This window comes from Aspergillus neoniger (genome assembly GCF_003184625.1).
Source record: "Aspergillus neoniger CBS 115656 unplaced genomic scaffold BO87scaffold_17, whole genome shotgun sequence".
Classification (NCBI taxonomy): Eukaryota; Fungi; Ascomycota; class Eurotiomycetes; order Eurotiales; family Aspergillaceae; genus Aspergillus; species Aspergillus neoniger.
Window position 1 is genome coordinate 638,759 of NW_020291145.1, and position 12,113 is coordinate 650,871.

General features: G+C 51.3%; 5 protein-coding genes across 5 annotated transcripts; 2 read left to right on the forward strand and 3 right to left on the reverse strand.

Moving 5' to 3' along the window:
- Window positions 1–537: 537 nt before the first annotated feature.
- Window positions 538–2,829, reverse strand: BO87DRAFT_63150 (ankyrin repeat and BTB/POZ domain protein). Its single transcript, XM_025629441.1, has 3 exons — window positions 2,444–2,829; window positions 2,295–2,380; window positions 538–2,230 (listed from the first exon to the last, which is right to left on the reverse strand). Exons 1-3 carry the CDS (start codon window positions 2,678–2,680, stop codon window positions 637–639), a joined length of 1,917 nt encoding a protein of 638 aa, XP_025479572.1. The 5' UTR covers window positions 2,681–2,829; the 3' UTR covers window positions 538–636.
- A 504-nt stretch (window positions 2,830–3,333) lies between these two features.
- Window positions 3,334–5,540, forward strand: nimA (serine/threonine protein kinase nimA; the record flags this gene model as incomplete). Its single annotated transcript, XM_025619447.1, has 3 exons — window positions 3,334–3,385; window positions 3,453–3,505; window positions 3,564–5,540. 3 exons carry the CDS (start codon window positions 3,334–3,336, stop codon window positions 5,538–5,540), a joined length of 2,082 nt encoding a protein of 693 aa, XP_025479573.1.
- Window positions 5,541–6,283: 743 nt separating this feature from the next.
- BO87DRAFT_63054 (WW domain binding protein 11) lies at window positions 6,284–7,629 on the reverse strand. The gene has a single exon (XM_025629440.1). It carries the CDS (start codon window positions 7,335–7,337, stop codon window positions 6,453–6,455), a length of 885 nt encoding a protein of 294 aa, XP_025479574.1. The 5' UTR covers window positions 7,338–7,629; the 3' UTR covers window positions 6,284–6,452.
- A 1,673-nt stretch (window positions 7,630–9,302) lies between these two features.
- BO87DRAFT_387050 (uncharacterized protein) lies at window positions 9,303–9,980 on the forward strand (the record flags this gene model as incomplete). Its single annotated transcript, XM_025624796.1, has 2 exons — window positions 9,303–9,578; window positions 9,750–9,980. The coding sequence occupies 2 exons, from the start codon at window positions 9,303–9,305 to the stop codon at window positions 9,978–9,980; spliced, it is 507 nt and encodes a 168-aa protein (XP_025479575.1).
- A 957-nt stretch (window positions 9,981–10,937) lies between these two features.
- On the reverse strand, window positions 10,938–11,917 carry BO87DRAFT_63051 (ribonuclease P Rpr2/Rpp21/SNM1 subunit). Its single transcript, XM_025629439.1, has one exon. The coding sequence runs from the start codon at window positions 11,893–11,895 to the stop codon at window positions 11,287–11,289; it is 609 nt and encodes a 202-aa protein (XP_025479576.1). The 5' UTR covers window positions 11,896–11,917; the 3' UTR covers window positions 10,938–11,286.
- Between the last annotated feature and the right edge of the window lie 196 nt (window positions 11,918–12,113).

The following is a 12,113-nucleotide window of genomic DNA, read 5'->3' on the forward strand; positions in this document are numbered from 1 at the left end:
GGCGTGATTCTAGTTGAGAGAGTAACTATCTACGGACCGGTGGCGTGGTGTGTCTGGGAGGATTGGCATCCTGGTTCATGTATCCATGTGTCGATGTCTGTGCCTACTGCGACATTTCTGTCTTCCCTGGTCTGGAAGCCATGCGCGGTATCGGAGAAGGTACTAGATATACTAGGCTGTGTGGTAATTAACTTTATTTTGGGATTGTCGGGTGCGTTAGGATGCATCTTGTGCAGACTACGACTGCTCGGACGGATGGAGGGTGGGATGGTATCAGAGGATGGATTGAGTAACCCCTGTAAAGGGGGTCACGGATGGGTTGCGTGGTGTGCTTGTAGTGTCGAGGGCACTACTAACGACATGTCAATGATAGGGGTAGGCCTGAAGCTTAGGCAGTCTGGTGCTATGCATGTGAGAACCGCTTCATTGTTCTGTTAAGATCGCAATGTTTGTATGTTATTGCAGCGTCATGTATCCCCATAGACTGGGACATAGCTCATTGAGCCATGTAGGAACTGTCCAAATGTCATTCATGCAACGTATCCAGTCCTTCTATATATGTGTGCTATATACTGTCCAATATATATCGCCTGTAGAAGTCATCAATCGTCAGTTCATCTGGCTCACTGCCAGGCTCTAGGCGTCAAGGTTCAAGTTCTCTAGGATCCCGTCGAGCTTCTCCATCAGGATCTGATAGTTAATCGCATCTTGGTCGAACTCGTCGACCGCGACCTCACCATCCAGTGTACGGATGAGTGGCTGCTCCTGTGCCTTCAAAGCGGCCTGTTCTGGCGGAACAGCCACGCTCGTTCTATCCCCAGAGCCTTCCTTTGAAAGTTGGATTGCCTCCACTCCCTCTGTGACCTTTTCAACGTCTCCGTTGACCTCAACACCATCAGCCACCGGCTGCGTGGGCTCCATCATTTCATCGATACCCGCGTCATCGAACCGCAGCCTGAATCGCTCACCCAGGTAGAAGCGGATATCATCCAACAGTTCGATGGAGTCCGTTTCCTGTCGGGACTGGATGCGGGACGCCGACTCTTGGATAAGTTCTGCAAACTCAGGCGAGTCAATGTGAGCTTCCAACCGGTACGCGAGGTATCGTGCAGCAAACTCTTCGAGTCGCTGAACACGGGTCAACCACGCAGCCTTAATGATGGCATAAATATCTAGATCATCCTCTTCCTTGGTCCCGCGTGTCCTGGCAGCTTCCGCCTGTGACATGTTGCCACTACCCAGTGTGCTGATGACAATGGCTGCCTTTGTTTTGAGCTTTTCAATAAACAGCATGTCCGATGCGAAGAGAACATCGACCGCAATATCGAGCGGGAAGTCAGCCCGCTCCGTATAAAGGAAGGTCAGTACAATCTCCAGGACATCCGGGGAGCAGTCCACGCTGATGACATTGAGGTGATCCTTCATGTGGGCTTCCCGGAACGAGGAGGTAAACATGGTCTGAAAGAACTCCGATCGCAGAAGCATTGCCCGATGACAAGGGAACAGAGTAGACATCGGTTCGCGTTTGCCAAAGCCGTTGGAGCGGCCGTGTTCGGCCTCAGTCGGCTCAGATGCCTCCACAATATCCTCGTCATCCTCAGGGAGTTCATCCGCTCGGAGCAGAACATCTGCATAAATGGCATTGTCCCTGTCCCACTTGATATCGTCTGCCTTTGCTGTCTCTACCGTAACTTTGTGCTTGAGCACATTCGCCCGGAACCACTCCTCTAGTTGGTCTCGTCCTTTCGCAACTTCCATGGTGCGTCTTTGTCTGGCAAGCCTCCTATCTCCACTGTCAAGTATACTATCCACGAGGGTATTGATCTCTAGATGCTTGGCTATCTTGTCGATGCCCGCGAAAACTTCCGATTCCGTAAATCCCGTGCCGGGGCCGCTTCTCAAGTCCCGAGGGGCTTCTCCGAAATAGAGATATTTGATTGCTGTTCCAAAAGCCTCTGGTGGAATCGTATTTGGAAGTCTCCATGTTGACGTATCAGGGGCAGACTCCAACTTTCGATGAAAGTACGGCGACCGTGCAGCCAAAATAAACTTGTGAAGATGTAGGGATTCATCAGCTGCCGTGACAATAATGTCTGACGTTATCGGAGTTTCACGAGTAAGGAGAGAAGTGATATGCGCGGCCAGAGGCTGAAGTGGATCCGTGGATTTCGAATAATCATACTCCAATAACAGGTTCCGTATACGGTCGTTCAATGCATTATATAGACATCTATAGATAGTTAATTGTGAGCAATCGATATTCATGAAATAGAAGCATTTTGATAGTAACGTACCTCTCACCCTGAAATGTGTCACGCTCGCATAGAGCACCGGACTCGAGGAGCAGCTGCACAACTTCGTAATGACCGCAGAGACTCGCCTATTGCACGGTTCAATCAGCAAGGCGGACTATTTCCATAGTTCCCACAGCGAGTCCACTTACCAGAATCAAGGGGGTGGAGTCATAGGGATCACGGGCGTTAATATTGACTCCCTCTGTGATCTTCTCTTGACAAACTTTGAGATCCCCCTTACGACAAGCATTGCATAGCTCGTGAAACGGCTCGCTAAGGTCCAGAGGATTGTCGTCTTTGATTGCCCCCTCCTTAATCAGTTTCTTCTCATTGTGCAAGCTGACCTCGAGCTGGTCCTTCCGGAGGACCTTCGGTTCTTCCGTCATAATGGCGATGCCGTCACAGTGTCCTGGAGGCGAACGTTGACAGATGCCGAAAGTCCGAAAGGCGGGACTCGAACGGCTGCCGATGCCATCATCTTATCGATAAGCCGAGATCACGTGGGGCCGCGGTTGCCACTTTCGAAAGGAGAGCCTCCCTGGGAAGGATATGGTAGACAGATATCCATCGAATATTTACTCTCCTTGCAGATATATCATCGCTAGATCTTGTGGTGAACGTCTTGGTCAACAATATATCCACCAGAATTATCCGATATTTCATGCAGATGAGGCCAGTGCATTCCTATGAAGTGATGGCACCAGTGATCCAGTCATCCGTGATGCAACAGTGCTTACCGCCTACTACCCGACCGCCTGCTGCATGCAGGAAAGGGCTTTGGCAGGATGCGTTGCTTAGCAACAGCCCTGCACCCAAACATCCAGCGTTTCTACCTTCTTGCATGTCTACTTCTTGAATCTACAACTCAACTACATGTGCCACTCCCACCACGTCGTCTACTAACCCAGCAGGTTCCAGTCACACAGCCTCGGTCCATAAATGCAATAGGACACCCCTAATCTCTCCTTTCACATCTCCTTCCGACTTTACCTCCATCCTCTACCTCCTTATCAGCGGCCGGATTCACCCAATAGCCACAATGGCAATTGCATTGGCGGAGGCTGATAAGTATGAGGTGCTAGAGAAGATTGGTAATTGGCCTCTCGCTGGATATATACACTCTACCAATATACACTGGGCTAACAAGCTTGTGTTTAGGTTGCGGTTCCTTTGGGATCATTCGCAAAGTTCGGCGGAAGACAGATGGCTTTGTAAGTCAGCGAGTCCCCGTTACAATATGGCATCTTGCTTATGCACGTAATGATACAGATCCTATGCCGAAAGGAAATCAATTACATCAAGATGTCCCAGAAAGAGCGAGAGCAGCTCACGGCCGAGTTCAACATCTTAAGCTCTCTCAGACACCCAAACATCGTCGCCTACTACCATCGCGAACACCTCAAGGCGTCCCAGGACTTGTATCTCTACATGGAGTACTGCGGCGGTGGCGATTTGAGCATGGTCATTAAAAACCTCAAGAAGACGAACAAGTACGCGGAAGAGGAATTTGTGTGGCGCATCCTCTCGCAGTTGGTGACGGCTCTGTACCGTTGTCACTACGGCTCAGATCCTGTCGATGTCGGGTCAAACATACTGGGTCCTGCGCCCAAGCCTTCGGGTCTCAAAGGAAAGCAAGCCCAGATGACTATCCTTCATCGTGATCTTAAGCCAGAGAACATCTTCCTCGGAAGCGACAACACGGTCAAACTGGGTGACTTTGGCCTGTCCAAACTGATGAACTCGCACGATTTCGCCTCTACTTATGTCGGAACACCATTCTACATGTCTCCCGAAATATGCGCGGCCGAGAAGTACACCCTGCGCTCCGATATTTGGGCGGTCGGCTGCATCATGTACGAGCTCTGTCAGCGGGAGCCGCCTTTCAATGCCAGAACCCATATCCAACTTGTTCAGCGGATTCGTGAAGGGAAATTCGCTCCTCTACCCGACTTCTACTCGCCTGAGCTAAAGAACGTCATCGCAAACTGTCTGCGAGTCAACCCGGACCACCGTCCCGATACTGCTGCCCTCATCAATTTGCCGATCATCCGCTTGATGCGCAAAGAGAAGGAAATTACCGATTTATCCAGGACACTCCGCAAGCGTGAAGAGAGCGCCTTGCAAAAGGTTCGGGACATTGAGCAGGCCTACGCCAAACTCGAGAAAGAAAAACAACAAATGAAAGTTGAGCTTGAGAATACGGTGCGCCGCGAGTGGGAAGTGAAAGCCAGACTTGAAATCGATCGTCAAGTGCAGAACGAGATAGAAAAGCTCCGCAAGAGATTTGAGTGCGAAGTTCAGGAGCGAGTTGCGATTGAGGTAGAGAAGCAAAAGCGAAATATGGTTGTTCGCGAGGAGTCTAGCGACGACTCCCGGCTCTCCATGGGCAACAACGACACCGAACAGCCTTCTGGTACTGACATCAGCAATCTATCGCTGGAATCACCTGCTGCAAGCAAGGCACAACGGAAGGAAACTCGCACCCCCTTCAACCGCTCAAAAACCGTGGTCGAATCGCCTATGGATGTCCAGATGGCCGAGCCTTCCCCTATCTCCATTGCATCACTCTCTTTGTCCCCGCGTCGGACATCTGGGACCCATTCCGGCAAGAACATCTTCGCGGAGGCCGAGAAAAACCGCACGAAGTGGGAACCTACCCTGGCTTACTCTGATGATGAAGATGACATCCCCGATTTACCTTCTCCAACACGCCCCAAGGTCAAGCCTGATCCCTTCAAGGCTCCGCCCAGGCCCCTTCTCCGTCAGAACACTGCTGCTTTCATGCAGAAGCTGAGCACCCAGCCTCCCATCTTTCCCACCAATGGGTCAAGACTGCCGCAGATGTCATCTGGTGGATCTGGCGACAACCAGCAGAGGGAAGCCAAATCACGATCGCCTCACCGACGTTTGTCCAAGATCCCGTCATCAGCAAATCTGGCTGCCGATGCTGGCTCACCCACGCGCAAGACAGGCATCAAGCAATTAGCCTCAAAGGCGAACGGAGGCGGGGAGGAGATGTACAAAGCCGTCATGCAACGCAACATGGGCGGTCGAACCTTGGTTGAATTGGCACAGGCGCGTGCTGGTGGCCGTCCCATCGACGAAATCAAGCGGTGTGCGAGTGATCCCCGCACCGGGCTGAAACCGACAGAGCGCGATTCTCCAGCTGTTTGGGATCCCGAGAGGGACGAGATGCCCAGTCCCTTCTTGGCCCGGGGAAGAAAAGTTATCCGCAACCTGAGGTGAATCCAATCGCGCTTGTCACCCGGGCGACATTCAGATATTGCCACCATTTCTCATACACATAGTAACTGCGTGCTTCTTGCTGGTTGATCCACGGGAGTAGCTGCAGTAGGCTTTTGGGTATCTCCCTTGAGGACATCTCCTCACCTCACCATATCTACTATTAATAGTCGAAACATATTCCGGAGTTACGGCTGGTGGATTATCTCAAAGACCAACGTTGACCATGCCAGTCATGGGACGTGGATGCATTTTGTTGCGCCGCATTGTCGTTAATCCTATCTCACCAAGATCTTCACTTTCCTTTGTTCTCTAATGCCGTGATGCCCCTGTTGTTTGATCTTCACTTCACTTCTCGACTTGTACAGATATTACATTTGACATCCCCCGTTTGGATTACTGCTACTGAAAGACACCTTGGTGATTCGACGCGATTCTGATTCAGCTTTTGATGATTCGAGCCTTTTTACCACGGCTTTTCCCCAAGATATCTTCTGCCACACTCTTTTGAACCTCACATTTCCTTTCCAACCCCATTCTAATGGTGTTTCACGGTTGGTGTTTATTTGGTGAATCATGGGCTACATATGGTATGGGAAGGGCTCCTGTGTACATACCAATTGGGTTTTCTTTCATAAGTTCTGCAATGGCAGACTTTGCTTTGAATTCTGTCATCTCACTCCAATATTTCAAATTGGTGCATATGTCCGAAGTTAACTCGTGACCAAAAATAGCTTGTTTGGAAATTCAACTGTCGATGGACGGGTGATTTTGAATTTTGATGTTTAATTTCTTTTCGTATCGCATCGAGTTATAGGTACATTGATTTGAGATCCGACTAACGCCTCGTAAGATCCTAATCATGGGGTGACGGGGCACGAGTCAGGTCATGGTGGAAGAAGAAGTGATTGATTATTATGCTTCCTCATCCTCCACCTCTTCGATCTGCACAGACCGAAGTTCCTGATTGAACCGCCTCTCCTCTTCTTCGAGTCTGCGTTGAGCGTCGTCATCATCTGGTGCAGCTGACGAAGCTTTCTCCTCGCCTTCTGCAGGTCCGGCATTATACCCTGCTTGCTCCAGCCGATCCATCTCCTCTGGTTCCAAGAGCTTGCCTTGTCCCCGTATAGCTTCCTGTTTGACCCTGACAGCTGCAGGAACGAACTTATTGATCGCCTCTTGTCGGAGATTCCTGATCTCCGGCTTGGCCTCGTACACAGTCTTCGCTTCAACGACGGGCGGTTTCGCCGGAAGAGCGTGCGGGCCCCGACCACCACCTGCAGCCTCTCCTCCTGGCCCTCCTTTCCGATACTGTCGCGGGATAGGCGGAGGCGTATCCCTCGGCATGGGTATCCTTCTCACCTCCTCATCTGTCTCGTCGCTACTACTACTCCCGTCATCACCATCGTGCCTAAACCGGTTGCCGTCGCCGCCATCTCGCCTGCGTTTGCCTAAGACTGCAGCATCCCCGCGCCCACGGTGCTGACCGCCTCGTCTAGATTCGAAGTTGTCGAATTTGGGTGCCTTATCGCCCAACGCTTCCCTGGCCTTCTGCACGGCGCGCAGATCACGTTCCAGGGCTTCCAGAAGCTCCTGATCGCGGGGTCGTAGCTTTTGTCCTGATTCTTCAAATGCTTTGAGGTCGTTGATTTGTCGTTGGATGCGCTCGGGGTTGCGACGCGCTAGTTTCTCGTTTCGTCGGGCTTGCGCTTCGGCTTTGCCTTTCTTGAGACTCTTTTGTTTGTCGAGTTTGCGTTGCGCCGCCGCGGGGTTTAAGCTGCGTTCTTTGTCTTTGGGCATGGTGGGTGATGGGTTGGGGAGGGTGAAGTTGAGGTATGAGGTGGATGGGTAGGGCGTCAATTACTCCACGGGGATGGGTATTGTTCCGGCTGTCTGTTTAGGCACTATGTGGGTACTAGATGATTTGATTTCTTAATGTCAGTCAGTCAGATCCAATCCCACATATGAATGTAGTTCTTTGTAATTCAGATCTTGAATTGTCGGGGATGAGAGGGGCAGGGTTGGGTATGACGAGCTCCGGAGGCTGTATGGCCATCAGGAAGCTCCCGCAGCAGACTAAGCTATGGGGAATGAGAAAGAAATGTGCTCACAGGCTAATAGCTAACCAAGCTGCATGGGAAAGCCAACCACGGGCGCAGCGGATTCGCGAAGCCGACTGTAGCTGCGGAACCTTGACCCAAGACCAATAATATCAAGGTCACGACAACCTAGGGCGCAAGGCTCAAGCCTCACGGGTTGGGCAGCGCAACGAGACTTACTCTTTCCTTTTGCCGAATAACGAGGAGGCCCAGTAGTCGGCCTGAAGTATGGGGTGTGTGGATGCCGGCGTCGTCGATGGCGGTTGAAGAAGCGCTTGGTGCGGCAATTCGGAGGAGATGGTTGGTGAGGTGCTTTTGTCAGCTGTACGGACGCAGAGCACAGATAGGGCTTGAGGGGAAATTGATTGGAGATTAGGAGTCGCCTCGGTAGAAGGATTCGAGTAGGATAATATGAAGGTGGTAACAAGATGATTGGGTGCCTGAGAGGGGAAGAACGGTGGAGTGGGAGAAGAGCGTTTGGAGAAGGACGCGATGCCGTCAAAATTGCGGGCGGGCGAAGTTGAGAGAGTTCCTTGCCTGTTTGGGGGTCACGCTCCCTCCCTTTCTTTCCAACACTGCCGTTCGTCCAACAATCGGATGATCCTGGTTGACTTTCGCTTTCGAATGGATTGATCGATTGGTGTAGTACTATATCCTGAGTTGATTGTCAGTGCGATTGCAAGTCAAGGGGATTAATTATATCGCATCAGCCAATCTTTCCCGTGTCGGTCAGGATATTGTTCGGTATAGAAGGTCACCCCCGACTGCTGCTACTACACCATCACAAGTACCTCTTCTCCAAGATTCAGGTACCCAAGGATCACTGAGGAGAACAGGAACGTCTGTAGAACGAGATACGGTGCATAAAAAGACCCCCACGGCCTGGTCTACTCACCAACTGTCCTGAATCTTATCATTTTCATCGTTGCTTCTTCCTGTTCAACCTTGTCATTTCTGTTTCCCCTCCGAACGGGTTCCCGCACCTCCATCTTTTCTATCTACACTATCCTTCTACTAGTACAACCTCTCTCTCTTCCTTGTATTCGCCCGCGACATTTTTTGCTCGCTCCTCCTCCTCCTCTCCTCCTCCTCCACATTCCAGCCAACTTCCGAGGCTGACCACTGGCCCGTTCGTCTTGAATCGCTCGTGCCAGGCTCTTCCTTGAAGATCAAATCAATAGCATTGTCGCCCGTCAGTGTAACCCCCGACCGACTCACGGGGGCTACTTTCTTCGTTCCTTTTTCTCTGTCACCAACGATCCAATTATCGAGCCTTGTCCCCTCTCTGGCTTCCCTCCTTTGACTTCCAATGATACCTTAATCATTTCTCTCAACGGATTATCATCCACTTCGGGGAACTGACAAGACTCCGTCCATTGACCGGGTCTTGATCTGTTTCCTCTTTCCCTTCTTCCCTCCCCCCCTCCATCTCATCCCACGGGTCGTGTCTATCCTTGCCTGTTTTCACCTACGACATTTCTCTCTTCCCTCCTTTTCTCCCGGCTTTCTTATACTTCCCCTCTCAGACGCTCGTTCACGAGATCTCCCTCACCTGCGCATATCGGTTCTCATCATGAACTTCGGTTCGTTCAATCTCCCCACCACGAGATCGACCGGCGCTTCCTAGACTGTTGTCGCGGTAGGAGCATGTCTCTGCCGGGACCAAATGTCCGTATCAGCCTCGATTCCCGACACTTCGCTTGGCCTCACCTCCTCCGAGATCCAAATCCTGAGGCAACAACAACAAATAGCGCTGCAGGGCGGCCACGGTGCCAATGGTGTTTCCAGGGGCCGAGGGACCGGACGCACCAGCAACTCCAGTTCGCGCGCCGCCAGTGCCGCCAGCAGCCACGGTCGTTTAATTCTGGATCCCCTGAGCTTACGGGCGCTATCGCAGCAGTTGGATGGTTTGCAACAACAGATTCGCAATCGCCTTGATGATGTAGGTGCTGCGCTTTCTTCATCATTCTCTATATGCCGTTGGAGGTCCACTCCTCTACTGTTCCGTTGTTTTCCCTTTGATATTGTCTGCTACAGTGGCCCTGGCTAGCTTTGCTTCCCTTCAATACCCCTCCTGGTGATCGCCTAATATTCCGACACTAACACATAGTAGCTGGAAGAGCAAATGCAGATATCTATCCAAAGCACTTACGATCGCGCCGGCAACGTCATTCGCAACGCTGATGCCGAGATTGCCCGTACCCGTTCCATCTTAGCCTCAATTGACGACTTGGAGAATGAGCTTGCGAAGATCGGGCATATTAGAGAAATCGTGAAAGCGTATCGTGGACGTATAGAAGGTCTCGATCAACGCCTGGATCAAGCCGCCCGCCGGAGACACTGAGACGCCAACTCTCGCGATATGTTCCTGTCCACACTCCAACACACCTTATACTGTTGAACTTCAACACTCAAACCCTTCTTTCTACTCGGATTACCCTAGCGCCATTACATAGTCATTCTGCCCCGGAGGCTTCCCTATATTCGAATTTCCTCTATCGGTTAACGACCCCACGGTTGCTTATACGCCCCGTTACTCATCGACCCTTCACTGCGACCTCGGAGGTCGATGACGGTCATTGCAAAAGTAAAAACTATCCACAAAACGACGGACGAGCCACACTGTGCTCGACCGACGAACAAATATGTGTTCATAAACCAGTTGTGTCCTCGCGGACCTTGTGTTATTATAACTATGCTGCCCAACGTTCTTCATGCTGATTCTGATTCTCATCGCAGAGGCAAGGGTTGCTTTTTGCTCTTTTACCTTCGTCTGTGTATTTGGAGAGGACTGCTGTTTAACGATCGGGATATCGGCCTCGCGGCTATTATTGGCTTCCAAAACTACCCTACATTGCCAGGGTAATAAGGTGTTGATAGCGTTGGTATACCTCTGCATTTATCGTCTACTTGGAGTGCGACTCCCTCTCATCTCATGATTCACGTGTTCACTCTACGAAGTTGATGACGCCGCTGTTCTTCTATCATGTTTCGATTCCCCGACGAGCATCTATCCTGTCTGTTTTGTTTTGACTGAGCGGAATCCATTTGCAATGATATCACCTGCGTTTATGTTCGTTGAAATCTGTTATTGAATGTCAGCTGCCGAAAGCAACCTGTACCATGGTCTGTCAATACCGGTTGACGACCTAACCATCAGGCAGCCTGAAGCATGTACCCCTTTGATCAGTCACCGCCTGATATGTCCAAGAGGATACCCGGATGTGGAAGCTTCAGCGGCAAGTGTTGTATGTAAATATATTGTCCTTCTTTCGTTGACTTTCTCAATGCATTTCTGCGCCTACAAGGCCTTGTCGATATGTGGCGGACATTTCATCTCCTGCGCCAAATACTATCGAACCTGCTGCGTGTGACGCGCGCCCAGTGCTCATTCATCTCCCGAGTTGTGGTGCCATACATATTTACACCAGAGTACACAGAGGTTGATTTACTGCGTAGAAGCCTCTTCGCCCTCGCCCCCATCATACCGGTAGATATCGTTTCCGGTCCCAAAGGCTGCAGATAGGTCAACAGCCAGGACCGATCGATCCATGACGGTGGGCTACTTGGCGTCCGCTGCAAATTGAGGGTAGGCGACTGACGATGCAGGGCAGATGTAAGGTGGGATATCGGATATTCGTGATATGTGGTCAAGCACCCGCCATCACTTCATCCTTTTGCTCCTCCTTGGACGCTTCTTTCCGACGCTCAGACAACTTCTTGCTCCGCTTGTCCGTTTGAGGGAAGCGCTTTTCCGTCCCACACGTAGAACAACAGACAACTAGAACATCCGCCCATGGCTTCTTGCGGCTGCGGCTGGCGTTTCTGATTTCCTGCGTGCAGGTCACTCCAGGAATTAGAAACGTGTCGCAGCGTTTGCAGAAAGACCTCTTGACGTCGATGGGTAGCCGAAGCTGCGACTTGAGAGAGACACCGCGCATTTGCGACATATAGACCCGGGAGAGTTGAGGCAGTCGCTGTGTCGTCGATGGATTAATCGGCTTAGTCGGCTCATTCGCCGGCGAAACATCAGATTCCACCATTTGCGGTACTATGCGCTCCGTTCCTTGCAATTTGGCGCCATCCTCTGCTTCATCGATTTGGTCATTTTGTTGACTGACGGAGGGCTGCTGCGGGGATGGTTTCCTTATTGATTGTAGAAAGGTGGCCGCGTTGTAGAGATAATCGATCCGTGCGCGAATGTGGCTGTGCGCACCACCAGCAGAATCCTTCTTGCCCTTTGCTTTGGCTTTAGCCATGATGAAAAGGCATGTAATCAACGTGAAGTATGTGAAAAGAAATTAATTCACATGGAGGCAGCGGGGGAGTCTAAGCTTCTCGAGCAGCCGTCCGGCACTAACCCGATGCGGCAAGGAAGTTGGCCGCCGGTGACTAATGGACTCTATTCACGTGACTGTGATCTCGGAGGCTCAGCCGCTTCCATCCCTTCGCGCGTCGACAACCTTCTCTTCATCTC

Coding starts and splice junctions, on each gene's coding strand:
- BO87DRAFT_63051 (XM_025629439.1), bottom strand. CDS start 11,895: ATGGCTAAAGCCAAAGCAAAGGGCAAGAAGGATTCTGCTGGTGGTGCG.
- BO87DRAFT_63054 (XM_025629440.1), bottom strand. CDS start 7,337: ATGCCCAAAGACAAAGAACGCAGCTTAAACCCCGCGGCGGCGCAACGC.
- BO87DRAFT_63150 (XM_025629441.1), bottom strand. CDS start 2,680: ATGACGGAAGAACCGAAGGTCCTCCGGAAGGACCAGCTCGAGGTCAGC. Junction 2,381..2,443: donor ACTCCACCCCCTTGATTCTG/GTAAGTGGACTC, acceptor ACCGTGCAATAG/GCGAGTCTCTGCGGTCATTA. Junction 2,231..2,294: donor GACACATTTCAGGGTGAGAG/GTACGTTACTAT, acceptor AACTATCTATAG/ATGTCTATATAATGCATTGA.